Source organism: Sinocyclocheilus rhinocerous, unplaced genomic scaffold (assembly GCF_001515625.1).
Source record: "Sinocyclocheilus rhinocerous isolate Xijiao unplaced genomic scaffold, SAMN03320098_v1.1 scaffold861, whole genome shotgun sequence".
Classification (NCBI taxonomy): domain Eukaryota; kingdom Metazoa; phylum Chordata; class Actinopteri; order Cypriniformes; family Cyprinidae; genus Sinocyclocheilus; species Sinocyclocheilus rhinocerous.
This window is the reverse complement of record NW_015640043.1, coordinates 666,030-678,509: the sequence shown is the minus strand read 5'-3', so window position 1 is coordinate 678,509 and position 12,480 is coordinate 666,030. Positions and strand designations below refer to the sequence as shown.

The 12,480-nt window shown below is 34.8% G+C and overlaps 1 protein-coding gene across 1 annotated transcript in view; it reads left to right on the top strand.

The window, feature by feature from the left end:
* Nucleotides 1-5,145, top strand: part of LOC107752348 (metabotropic glutamate receptor 8-like) — a 53,934-nt gene extending 48,789 nt beyond the window's left edge. Inside the window, exons 8-10 of the mRNA XM_016568298.1 lie at nucleotides 942-1,188; nucleotides 4,597-4,874; nucleotides 4,995-5,145. Coding sequence (XP_016423784.1) covers nucleotides 942-1,188; nucleotides 4,597-4,646 — 297 coding nt within the window. The 3' untranslated portion in view covers nucleotides 4,647-4,874; nucleotides 4,995-5,145. The remainder of the gene's footprint in view (nucleotides 1-941; nucleotides 1,189-4,596; nucleotides 4,875-4,994) is intronic.
* Nucleotides 5,146-12,480: the final 7,335 nt, after the last annotated feature.

Below are 12,480 nucleotides of genomic sequence, written 5' to 3'. Positions count from 1 at the left end.
TATTTGAGAAAAGGGTTTAGCGATTTCTAATTATTGGGGGGACTAGCCCCCCTCAATGTCTATGGTGGTTATCGCCCTGATCAGACATGAAAATAGCCTATGTTGTGGCACTATCGTGCAGTCAGTAATGATATGACGTTAGCAAACTTTAGCGATTTTTTGCAAACATGTCTTTTGAGTAACATGACCGTAAATATGAACTCACGATTGAATGTAACATAAAACAAATGATTACTTTTTAAAAAAAATCTTTATTAATGCCAAAAATGCTGACATTTATGTGTCTTTTTGTTCGCTCGGGCAGCCATGTTGCTGCTGAAGCCGGTTTACGCTGAGATAATTCATACCCCTTCGTTTGAAGTGTGGTCCCGAAAAATCTTCGTTTGAATGGCTATCTGGCCCTTACCCCTACCCCTCCGACCAAAAGAGAATCGAGACACCCCTACCCCTTCACGTGAACGCGCCAAACGGAGGGGTAGGGGAAAGGGGACCGGCTAAGGGGTAGAATTGGGATTGGGCCTAAAACTATCCATGTAGCACTAAAAAAACAAAAACTAACACTAAAAACAATTGCCTAACAACCATAGAGCAATGAGCAAATAAAATATTTTGTTTTGCAGTAGTGACAAATAGGGACAAGCACCACTCATGTTTTCTTTAAAAAGATGTAAGAAGTCTACAGTAGTTACTGTGGCCTTGGTTACATGAGTAAAAGAAGAAAGTCACATCAGAGGTGGAGAAAGTTATTTCACTTTGATGAAAGATTAAGAAACCTATTTTTTTTCTTTAGAGTAGCTCAGGGACCTTCGTAAGAAAGAAAATGTGTGTGTGTGTGTGTGTGTGTGTTACATTAGAACATTTGTCGCCTATAGGGCAGCGCTATTTTGCTCAGTATTTTACCCATACTCTAACCATTGATATCACCCTCTTCTCTTCTCCAGATGTACATTCAGACGGCCACACTGACCGTCTCTCTGAGCCTGAGTGCGTCCGTATCTCTGGGGATGCTCTACATGCCCAAAGTCTACATCATTATCCTGCACCCGGAACAGAACGTGCCCAAACGCAAGCGCAGCTTCAAGGCCATCGTCACCGCTGCCACCGTTACAAACAAGCTCAGCCAGTTGGCCAGTGAACGGCCCAATGGAGAGGTGAAAACCGAACTCTGTGAGAGTGTGGACAATAGTAGTGAGTACAGACGTCTTCTCTATCATGCACACTGTTAATGTTAATGTGGCACGTGGGTCAATGACGTGATGCTGATTTTTTTCTTTGTTTAAAAGTAGATTAAAAATGCAATTCATGTATTTTAATTTCTGTATTAAAATTCATTTTGATATTTTGGGGTGGGGGCATAAAGTCAGAATTCATGGTTATAAAACTCATTAAGATATCATAAAGATAGAAAAAAGCCTCATTAAAAGAAAGAAATTCTTGAAAAGAAAACCTTAAGTAGTTTGGCTTAATATTTTATTATCAGTGGTTCTCAACCTCTTTGACTCCAGGCCCTCCATTGTCCACAAGATATTGAAAGATCCAACACTCTTAGTTTATGGAAATTAAATTTCACGATTCCAGATGAGCTGAATGTTCCACGTTAAGGTTTCCACTTTAATGAATGACTTTACATGACTTTAATCATTCATAATTGACTGGATAAGGATTTTTTTCTTAATAAATAAATAATATATAGTAATTTTCACTCATAATTTCTACCTGGTAAAATATTTTAGAGCTTGGCATGAGTTTTAAGATTTTGTAAATTTACATGACTTGTCCAGGACTGTGGGAACCCAGGTTATTCAAAGAAGAATAAAAAATGTTGATTTTTACTTGTTTTTTTTGTTTTTTTCCCTCAATCTTATTCTAAATCATTTTAAGAAATCATTTGTGAACCACTGTCTCAGATATACATTTAGTTTTATAAATTATATATTGTTAATTTAAAATACAAAATTGAAATTTAAAATATAAATGTAATTTTAATTTGTAAAAAAAATACTTTTTATTTTAAAATATTTTATTTACAAAAAATGTTTATGAAAATATTTGTACACACTTATATTTAAGCTCTAAATATGTTATTACTTAGATGGTTGCGACTTAGTACCAGCAGGGATTGTAGGTGGGGGGAGTGAATAACCAGCGCTCTCTTCCACCTTCAGTACCACGACTGAGGTGACACCCTTGAGCAAGGCAGCAAACTCTCAACTGCTCCCCGGGCGCCGCAGCAATATGGCTGACCACTTCTCCGGGTGTGTGTTCACGGTGTGTGTGTGTGTGTTCACTGCTGTGTGTGTGTTAGGGCTGCACGATAAATCGCATGCGATATTTAACGCGCATCTTGTCAGTAGAAAATATTTGTACACACTTATATTTAAGCTCTAAATATGTTATTACTTAGATGGTTGCACTATATGATATTTTTAGAGTCATTTAAATGTAATTTTTTTTTTTGAAAATGTTATAATATTTTTTAAACCAACATAAATGCAAGTTTAATTTTAAAGTAGATTTTTTTTCTTTTCTCTTATATGTCATTGACCCACATATATATTTAACAAAGTAAACATACTATTTTGACCAAAAAAATTCATTTTTTTGGGTGAACTATTCCTTTAATGGTGGCTAAGCTGTGCATGATCTTTGTGCTAATGAACTGATAACTTTAATCGTTCTACAATGTTTGCATTGCTTACTCTCTTTGGTATTTATCTTGCCATCTGAAGCTTTGTATTGTGAGGAAATAGAGCAGATAAGGATGCATTCACTTGAGTTTCATTGCTAATTCATTAGCTATGCCGCCTGCGTTGTCTGACGCTAACACTAGATGGAACATTTATGGCTTGTTTCACATTCACATCTCATATAAAATTATGTCCGAGGGAATCTGAATTACTGACTGCAAGCTCATGGCAACAGACTGTATTTCAGCAGCCAGTGTGGTGTTAATTTTTACATGAGGGATCATTAACCGGGGCAAGGGCAGCATGCGCAGGTCCACAGCACTGTGTAAAAGGTAATGCAAATGTTCAGACCCTCACTAATGTGCCGTGACCCTTCTGCTAAAGGGCTCTAACACTGGGGCCAGTTCATAATGAGAGTCAAATGTGCCATGTAATAAATAAGCAGAGAATCCCATTTGGAGGACAAACACGTTTTGGTGTTTCTCTCAGTATGTTTAATTTGTGTACTGTAAATGCTGCATTAGTAAGTCACATTAGCAAAATTTTGCAGGCAAAAAAAAAGGTCCATTGTTTGTTGTTGATAGTGTTGCAATGTATGAACTTTCAAAATAAGCAGCTTTCTGTTGGTCACTGGACTTCGCCCACAAAAATGAAAATTCTGTTATCATTTATTCACCCTGAAGAAATTCCAGATCTGTTTGAATTTCTTTCTTCTGCTGAACACAAAAGAAGATATTTTGAAGAATGTGGGTAACCAAACAGTTGACGGAAAAAAATACTATCTAAATCAGTGGCTACCATCAACTGTTTGGTTTGGAACAACTTCAGGGTAAATAAACGATGACAGGATTTTCATTTTGGGGTGAACTGTGCCTAAGAGATTATTGGCTGACGAATAGTTCACCCAAAAATGACCAAAAATCAACCTGATATTGTTCAAAAACCCTGAACTTTCTTTCTTGTGTGAAACACAAAGGAGAAATTTTGCATAATGTGCTCTCATTTCATGCAGTTTCATTGAATGGGAGCCGGAGATTTCAAGCTTCAAAAATGCACCATAAACGTTGTCCATATTACTAGTACAGTCCTAGTCATATGACAGCTTTTTACATTAACAGAAATTTAAGCCGTTTGTCAATGAAAATCTTCCTCTTTAATGAGCTGCTATCTGCTGTGACCAAATCAGTGAGTTGAATTAAAAAAACTGATTCAGAATGAAATAAATGAATAATTCAGAACGGTTTCATGAACTGCTTCAAACAATGCATTGAAAAAGATTAAAAAGAACAATTTGCCAATGAAGTTTTCGTCACACAAAGTTGTCAGAAGACTTTGAAATATAGTTTATGAGTCATATGGGCCATTTGTACAAATTGTTGTGCTTTTTTAAATCATTTTAGAGCCTGACAGCCATAGTTCTCATTCACTTTTTCATAATATTGTCAAGAGTGGCTGAGATATTCTTCAAAAATTCTTCTTTTGAAAAAAGAAATTCATATGGATTTGTGACAACATGAGGGTGAACGGTGCCAGAAGTTACAGGTGCATATTTTCTTTGTGTAAAAATTGAATGAATAATGTCTGAAATGTGTTCATTTTAATTTTATTTAATTGCCATGAATCATATTTTTAGAATGACTTCTCGAGAATGACGTGTCACACCCCAGAGCCACAAGATAAAGACATGACAAAAGAACGTTATTACTTTCTCAATTGTTCCTTCCTACTTTTAAATGAAAGCAAGAGAAAAATCATTTTCAATCCATGAAATGAAGTGAGAATTTCATTCTGATGGTCACTCAGAATCAAACTGAATCAACCACAATTCTCTCATCTCTTGCAGGGATTTTGTGTTTTCTTGTTTCCGATACACAGCTGTCTTTTTTTAACTGGCTATTTACTCTTTCAGCACCGTCCACAAAAACAACCTACGTCAGCTACACCAATCATGCCATATGAGTGCACATCCTGAAAATGGTTTGGCATGGATCTGGCTGACTCCGACAAAACAGGATCCGATGACTGAAATCCAAGCATGAGACATCAGTGTTGTTTGTGGACAAGAGGATGGACTCTTGGACTTTTTTTCCTGGATATTTTATAAGAAAGCCTAGGCAGCCATCCAAAAAAAGGAGACAAAAGCTGCCATTTAGTGGGCAGCCAATGAAACGGGACACTGGCAAAAGGGTAAGAGAAAAAAATACTAAGTTTAAAGAAACAGAACAAATATTGGAGTCGAACATGTTACATGTTATTCTAATTGTAAGTATTTTGTGGTTGTGAAAATTTTTCATTCTTGTCCCACAGTGTCAGACCTGCATTGGAAAATGCATTTGTCTCTTGTATTGGCTACTCTGGTCTATAACCTCGGGTTGTGAGTGTGCAAATGCCATGGTTGAAGCATGCCAATTCAATTTTTTATACAAATAATTTATTTATAATAAAGGAATGTTTTTGAAATGTGGAGGGTTCTTGGGTGTTTGGATGTAATTCACAGTACACTCTTAAAAATTAAGGTTCCAAAAGGGGGTTTTCATAGTGATGCGACAGAAGAACCATCTTTGGTTCCCAAAGAACCTTTCAGTGAAAAGTTATTTTCTTAGTGTGAAGAACATTTTAAAAAGTTTGAGAACCTTTTTCTACTATTAAGAATCTTTTGTACAATGGAAAGATTCCATGGATGTTAAATGTTCTTCATGGAACCATCAATGGCAATAAAGAACCTTTCATTTTATAGGGCTGTAACTAATGATTACTTTGATAATTGATAATTTGTTGATTATCTGTCAATTATTAAATTAATTGTTTAAAAGCTAAATTTAAAGTACAACAAATATTTCATAAACATATTTTAGTCAACATTATTGTGCTTAATTTCTCTGTTGCACCCTGTCAGTAATCAGTAATGAAATTCAGTGTTGATTGTTTAAATGTTCTATTATAACTGATTTTATCAATTCATTTTCATTAGGCATTAGAGACATCAAAAAGCCTCTAAAATCTCACTTGCATATGTGCATGTTCAAATTTGGCACATCTTGATGTAATGTAAATAACATAAAACAGCATTGGTTTTTATGTCTAACAGCACTTTTTTTTCTCCCATAACATATAGTTTCAGCACACTTGGAATATTGTGTTTCACAATATGTTATTTATTTATTATTTAAGCTAGACAGTGGTCACTGCTTTTATTGTAAAAGAGCAGCATCGACATTCTGTGTAAAAAAAAACAAAAACAAACAAAAAATTATGTTCTGCAGTAGAAATAAATATGAAGTAATTTAATTCTACAGTTTGTAAAACTAAGCATGTAATATGAAGAAGAATCTGTGTCATACATGTATTTTTTGTTCAGGTGAGTCTAGACATTTCCAGGTGAGTGTAGCATATAAAAATGCCAAGCAGGCAAGTTGATATAATTTATGAGCTGAATCTGAGCAGGTGTACTATGTTCCAAAAATAGCAAATGTCCTTTTTTCCCAGGGCAATACAAAATGTGTTATTTATTGCCATGCAGTAAAGCCTTCCTTGAACCTTAAAGCCTATTTTATTATGTAAGCAGCTCAAGACTGTCCAACTTTCCTTACCCTAGATCCTAGGAGAAGAGGAGAGCGCCTAGTAAGAGTTGCAGACAGCATTTTAAAAAGCCTTAACTGTCCACATAATTTCTTACACTTCCATCAAAATAAACTTTCACGTCCACTATGCCTCCCTCAATGTATTTCCAAATATAAATGCACTGACTTTGCAGCAGTTTCTACAAAGGATGTTTCGGATCCAGTTGGATGCCGTTAATTGGCTCTTTGACAGACAGAAGATTCCTGCAACTAAACTACTTCCTTGTAACTATGTCTACTAAACCCAATTATCTCTCCTTAGAGCTTTTCCCCACTAATTACTGCCTCTCAGTTGTTATTTAAGACTCATGAGATATGGAGAAAAAAGCATTGATAACCAAAATAAACAGGCTGATAAATATTTCTGGCACTTCAGATGTTTCCACAGTGCACAGCTTGGTGGATGGCATCCTTCCCTTTGACAAACACAGTGCGACTGGCTGGAGTACAAGAGTAAAATGGAGAAAATTGACCACGAGTTGACAGTGATCAATATTTGTACTGTGAAGAGAGACAGCGACAGACAACATACACCTGTGGGAGGAACATCAATACAGCACTAAAAATGGCAACTAAAATGGTTTATGAAGAATTCCAACAGTTTTTAAGCATTTAAGAGCTTTTATTCACTACAATGTTGAGTATAAAATCACTTATAATATAAAGCAGATGATCAACTAGAGTGAGATAATCAGTTTAACTCTGTTTCAATTTTATTTTATTTCCATTTATTTATTTTGCTATCCCAGCTATTAAAGTCTTGTATTATTACAAATAATTTTTTTTTTTTTCCAAATTCCAAAAAAGTGAAAAGTGAAAATTGTGTCTACACCAGATTGTTTAATTATTTAAATTTGGTTGCCTTTGACCTTATAAGAACACACCTGTGTTCATTCTTATTTATTTATTCATTTACTTATTCATATTTATTTGTTTGTTTCACAACCCACTAGTTGAGAGTGACTGCAATAAGGTAAGTATCATTTTTCAAGTTATAATCAATGTACACTAAACATGATTTTCAAAGTTCTAAATAAAAGATTATTGGAGTACATTCTACACGTCAAGTCAATTCATCTTTATTTATATAGTGCTATATACAATACAGATTGTCAAAGCAACTTTAAGCCCAGCTGTTTGTCCAATTTGTCTCCCTCTCTGCCACTGTTTTGGGTATCGTTACCCTCTTGTCTGGCAGGAAGTGGGCAAGGTTTTGAAAGATTATCCGGCCTGATGCTGTTCCTGAGACCCTCCTGCAATCACAGACATGACAAGAATGAAAAATGTAACTGCGGGTTTTGACCAGCTCTTATTACCAGTCAAAAAACACAGTTTAAGAGAAGAACAAAATAGTCATTTTTGCTAACGTGTACAGTGTAGATTTTTAACACATTACTACAAGTTTGCTAACGTGTTCGAAGTGCATTTTAGCATATTACTATGAGGTTGCTAATGTGTTCAATGTAGATTTTAGCATGTTGCTATGAGGTGGTGTGTTCAGTGGTGATTTTTAACATTTCTGTGACATTGCTAACGTGTTCAGTGAGGTTGCAAACATGTTCGGAGTAGATTTTAACGTGTTACTGTGAGGTTGCTAATGTAGTGTGGATTTGAGCTCTTTGCTATGAGGTTGCTAACATGTTAGGAGTAGATTTAAATGTGTTACTGTGAGGTTGCTAACGTAGTGTAGATTTTAGCTCTTTGCTATGAGGTTGCTAACATGTTCGTAGTAGATTTTAGCATGTTACTATAAGGTTGCTAATGTTTAGTGTAGATTTTAGCGTGTTACTATGAGGTTGCTAATGTTTAGTGTAGATTTAACCATGTTACTATGAGATGTGTTCACAGTAGCTTTTAGTACATTGCTATGCAGTTACTATGGTGTTATGGGCGGTTGCTAGGTGGTTACTAACTGGCCCGAGAGCCCAAATTCAAGTCTCTGACATTCTATTCTTTAGCTATATATTGAATCCCACCATCTTTGTAAGTTCATGAGTGTATTTTTATACATTTTATCTCCTTAACGTTCACTTATTTTAATTAATTTATATGGTTATTTTGGTTCAGACACATTTAAAACTTGCACTCTTTCTTTTCCAGCAAAACAAATAAAAAATATTGACGACTCATCCAGCACTCAGAGGCATGTCGGTACGTCAATATATCTCACCACAACATCCTGTTTCGATATGAAATACGGTATATCAGTACAGTAAAATCCTGGCTTGTCGAACCATGCCATGCGATTTTTGATAGCTATTCCAAACCTGCACCATCCAATCGCTTTCATCCTCAACAGCTTATCACAGCAGTTCTGTCCCTCTACCAAGCACTGAGCTTCACACTCGCAATGCAGACAGATAAACAGGATGTCATTCGAACCGCCACATGCCAACTCCCTGTCTTTAGAGGACAATTTGTTGTGCATCTCTACCATTCAGGAGAGAATAAATACTTCATGGAAGCAAAGCCTGATGATCGGGGGTGTGTTCAATGGTAAATAAAACAAGTGAGGCACGACTGCATACAAACATGGCCATCTGTTGTTTATCACATGCACAGCTTTTGGCAAACAATGCCTAACATCCACATGTATTGTTCAGTTGCATCAATGTCAGTATGCACTAATGCACCATACAGCAGTATAGATCAGCAATCAGTTCTCTGCTGATAGGAACACCTAAAGGGAAATGTTTCAAATTGTTGCTTTGTGCTTATCTAAACTTGGTTTTCTGTAATCACTGTGATTGCATTGTGACAGATGCGTTTAGTGAGATGCTGTTTTATTTAATGAGTTAATTAGGAACATAAGGACAAGATGGTCTTATCATGCCACATTCTTATGTCATGATCTTTCATTTGACGTATTTATGTAGTGTAGCATGATCTGTCTGCCAGTAATAATGGCTTAAGGTACACTTGTTTTGCTCATTAGTGGTTTTTGCTAAGGCGAGCACTTGGGGATTTGAAAAAATATCTTACATTAAGTATTAGATTTTTGGCCACACCATTGACATGTCTGACATCTCAAATCATGTAGCTTGTTTAGGAAAGGTCTGCTATTACATAATCAAACCCTTTTTAATTTAACCCTTGTGCTGTGCTGAAAATCCTTTACCTAATTTGGTGTTCCTGGTCAAAAATGACCAGCAAAATTGCCTGTGAATCTCTCATTATGCTATATTATCTCCAAATCTTGGATTATTTATTTATTTTCATGTTTTCTTTCAGTTAGCACAGGTTTTGTATTATGATTTTGAATCGATTGCTCATAAGCCTCATTGATCTGAACTTATGCACCTTTATTTTTGAGTGAATAAAAGCATTATTTGTGGATAGTTGCGCATAAGTGCATAAACTCAGATCAATTGAGCATACAATCAATCAGTTTAAAAGAGAAATACAAAACTTGTGCTAATTGAAAGAAAACAAGTTGATAAAAAGACTAAATCCAATATTTGGTAATAATATTGCATAACAAGAAATTTATAAGCAATTTTTTTGTTTGCTGGTCATTTTTGACTGAGAACACCACAAGTGTAACAAGATGGGAAAAAATCCCAAAAAAGTACAATTTTTTTAAAAATATATATATTGGAGGCTGAGGAGGCTGAGCAAAGTCAGTCCAATGTGATAACATTAATTTGCATTTTCATGAAAAAAAAAATCCTCTCTAGATCAAAAAGTCTGAAGCACAACATGAGGGTTAAAAAGACCCTCCAAATTTAAATTCTGTTAACTTTTACTCAGTCATTACATTTTTTCTACTGTTGAACACTAAGGAAGATACTTTGGTATAATGTGTGCACTGACTGCAAGGACAAAGTTGGCTCAGAATATTTGCTGTGCAACCTTAAAAGGTATAAAAGAGTCTGTGCTGCAGACACCACAAGGCCTTTGTGTTTACTGTAGCAGGCCCTCAGTGCACACCTGCTTTTGCCTTTACGTGTGCGAACAAAGTATAGATCACAACCTCCCTGTCTTAACTTGGATGGCACCAATGGGTCAAGGCCTGAGTGGTTAGCATGGCCCTGATAGTCCCTCCATGGTCGTAACTATACCATCTGGCTGCAAGGAACATCTTTCTCCATTAACCTTTAAAAAAACAAGCCTTTTTAAAAATGCACCTTGATTAAATTGTGGGGAAAAATACAAAGGCTCCAACCAACCATCAAATTTGTTTGTCTTTTCAGTACATGATCATTGGCATTCAGTTCTCATTGGCACTTCTTGGCTTTGCGTCTTATGCAACCTCTTGAAATAATCATCACAGTAATGGACCACATGCAAACCCAGCATCTTTTGGGTATAATATAGCCAATGTTATTTATTTATTTATTATTATTATTTTTTTAATTATCATTTTTCATTAGCAGCTAGCAGCACTAGCATTCAAAAGTTTGGAATAAGATTTTTTAAGGGTTTTATAAGAGGTCTCTCATACTCCCCTGCATTTATTTAATCAAAAATACAAAATACAAAAAAAAAAAAAAACTGTAATATTGCAAAATATTATTAAAATTAAAAGTAACTGATTTCCATTTTAATATATTTTAAAATGTAATTTATTTATGTGAGGGTAAAGCTACATTTTCAGCAATTATAATATGGTGATTTGCTGCTCAATTATTATTAGTGCTCTGATTATTAATAATGGTTATTATTATCAATATTAAAAACTGTTTTTGCTGCTTAATATTTTTGTGATACATTTAAGGATTTTTTGATGAATAGAAAGTTCAAACAAACAGCATGTATTTAAAAGAAAAAATGAAATATTTTGTAATATAATAAATTTATTTACAGTCACATTTGATCAAATTGATGTGCCCTTGCTGAATAAAATACAATTTTACATTTGTAATAATTTAATAATTCTTGAAAAATAAAAAAACTATATAATTCTTATTAGAAACATTTACTGTCCCCAAAGTTTTGAATGGTATGTGAAATATATAAATATGTTTGGAAATTCCTTTTCTGGTATGATGAATGAATAAAGCATTATAAACCATGATTTTTAACATATCTTTGTTGGTTCGTTATTTGATTGGACTGTCAAAAAATTATTAAAAATGGAAAATAGCCATTTTAATTTCCAAAATGATACCTGGATACCCTCAGTGAATTAAACATGCAATGTGATGAGGTTACATAGTGTAGCATACTACTTTTGAAATGTGAATTGTGGAATAATGCCTATATACTATTTCACTTACAAACAAACAAACAAACATACAAAAAACAAACAAACAAATAAATAAATAAATAAAAAACAGTAGGCCATATACAGTTTATACTATACAGTATTCAATAATTCTTAAAATACTTTTCCATTCTGAACCTATATCCAGAGTTCATCACAGTGCATTGTGGGATTACCTTCTCCACAAAGAATACATGTGAGCTCCCTTTAATGTGACTGATATAAGGTATCTTAGGAGGCAGCATAATTCAATTGCCCATCTTTTGAAACAGCCTTTGTGTCAAAATGCTGCCTACAGAGGCAGCTCATTAGATTCTGGAACAGAGCTCATGACTTTAAGGAGGTAGCTGGTAATAGTAGACTAAAACAAACTTCTTATAGGATTGTGCAAACTCAGCAGCGATGGCCCACAGCTATGATATAATCCTGATCTACCAGGTCTGTGCGTCTCACAGCAGGAGATAAAAAGATAGCGTTGCTGCTTTGTTATTCATATCACATCACTCTGTTTCTAGTAGACACAAGGGATAACTATTCTGTTCCCTCCCCAAAATGTCTATGTGCATTGGGCTGCATATAGCTAAAGAAAGAGAAGAGAGTGTGCTTTTTCCGCATTTCTCAGAGCATGAGTTAGCGCCTGAAACCAAAATGCAAAGAAAGTGATTCTTGAAAGGGACTCTTGCTTTGAAATTTTGCTGAATAACAGTTACATTGCACAAATAAAGCCTTATACCGCAATGCATAAACAAATATTTTTGTAAACAAGGAATTTATTCATTTATTTTACTAATAAAAATGAATATATATATATATAATAATATTAATATTAATAATAATAAATTCATAAACTCAGCACGTCATTTAAGTGCAAAAACTTGCAAGTCATATAATTTATATTAAGTGTATACATGTGTGACGAGTGGGGGCGGGGCCGAGAGCCATGGGAACGGAGCGAGGCCGGTGGAGT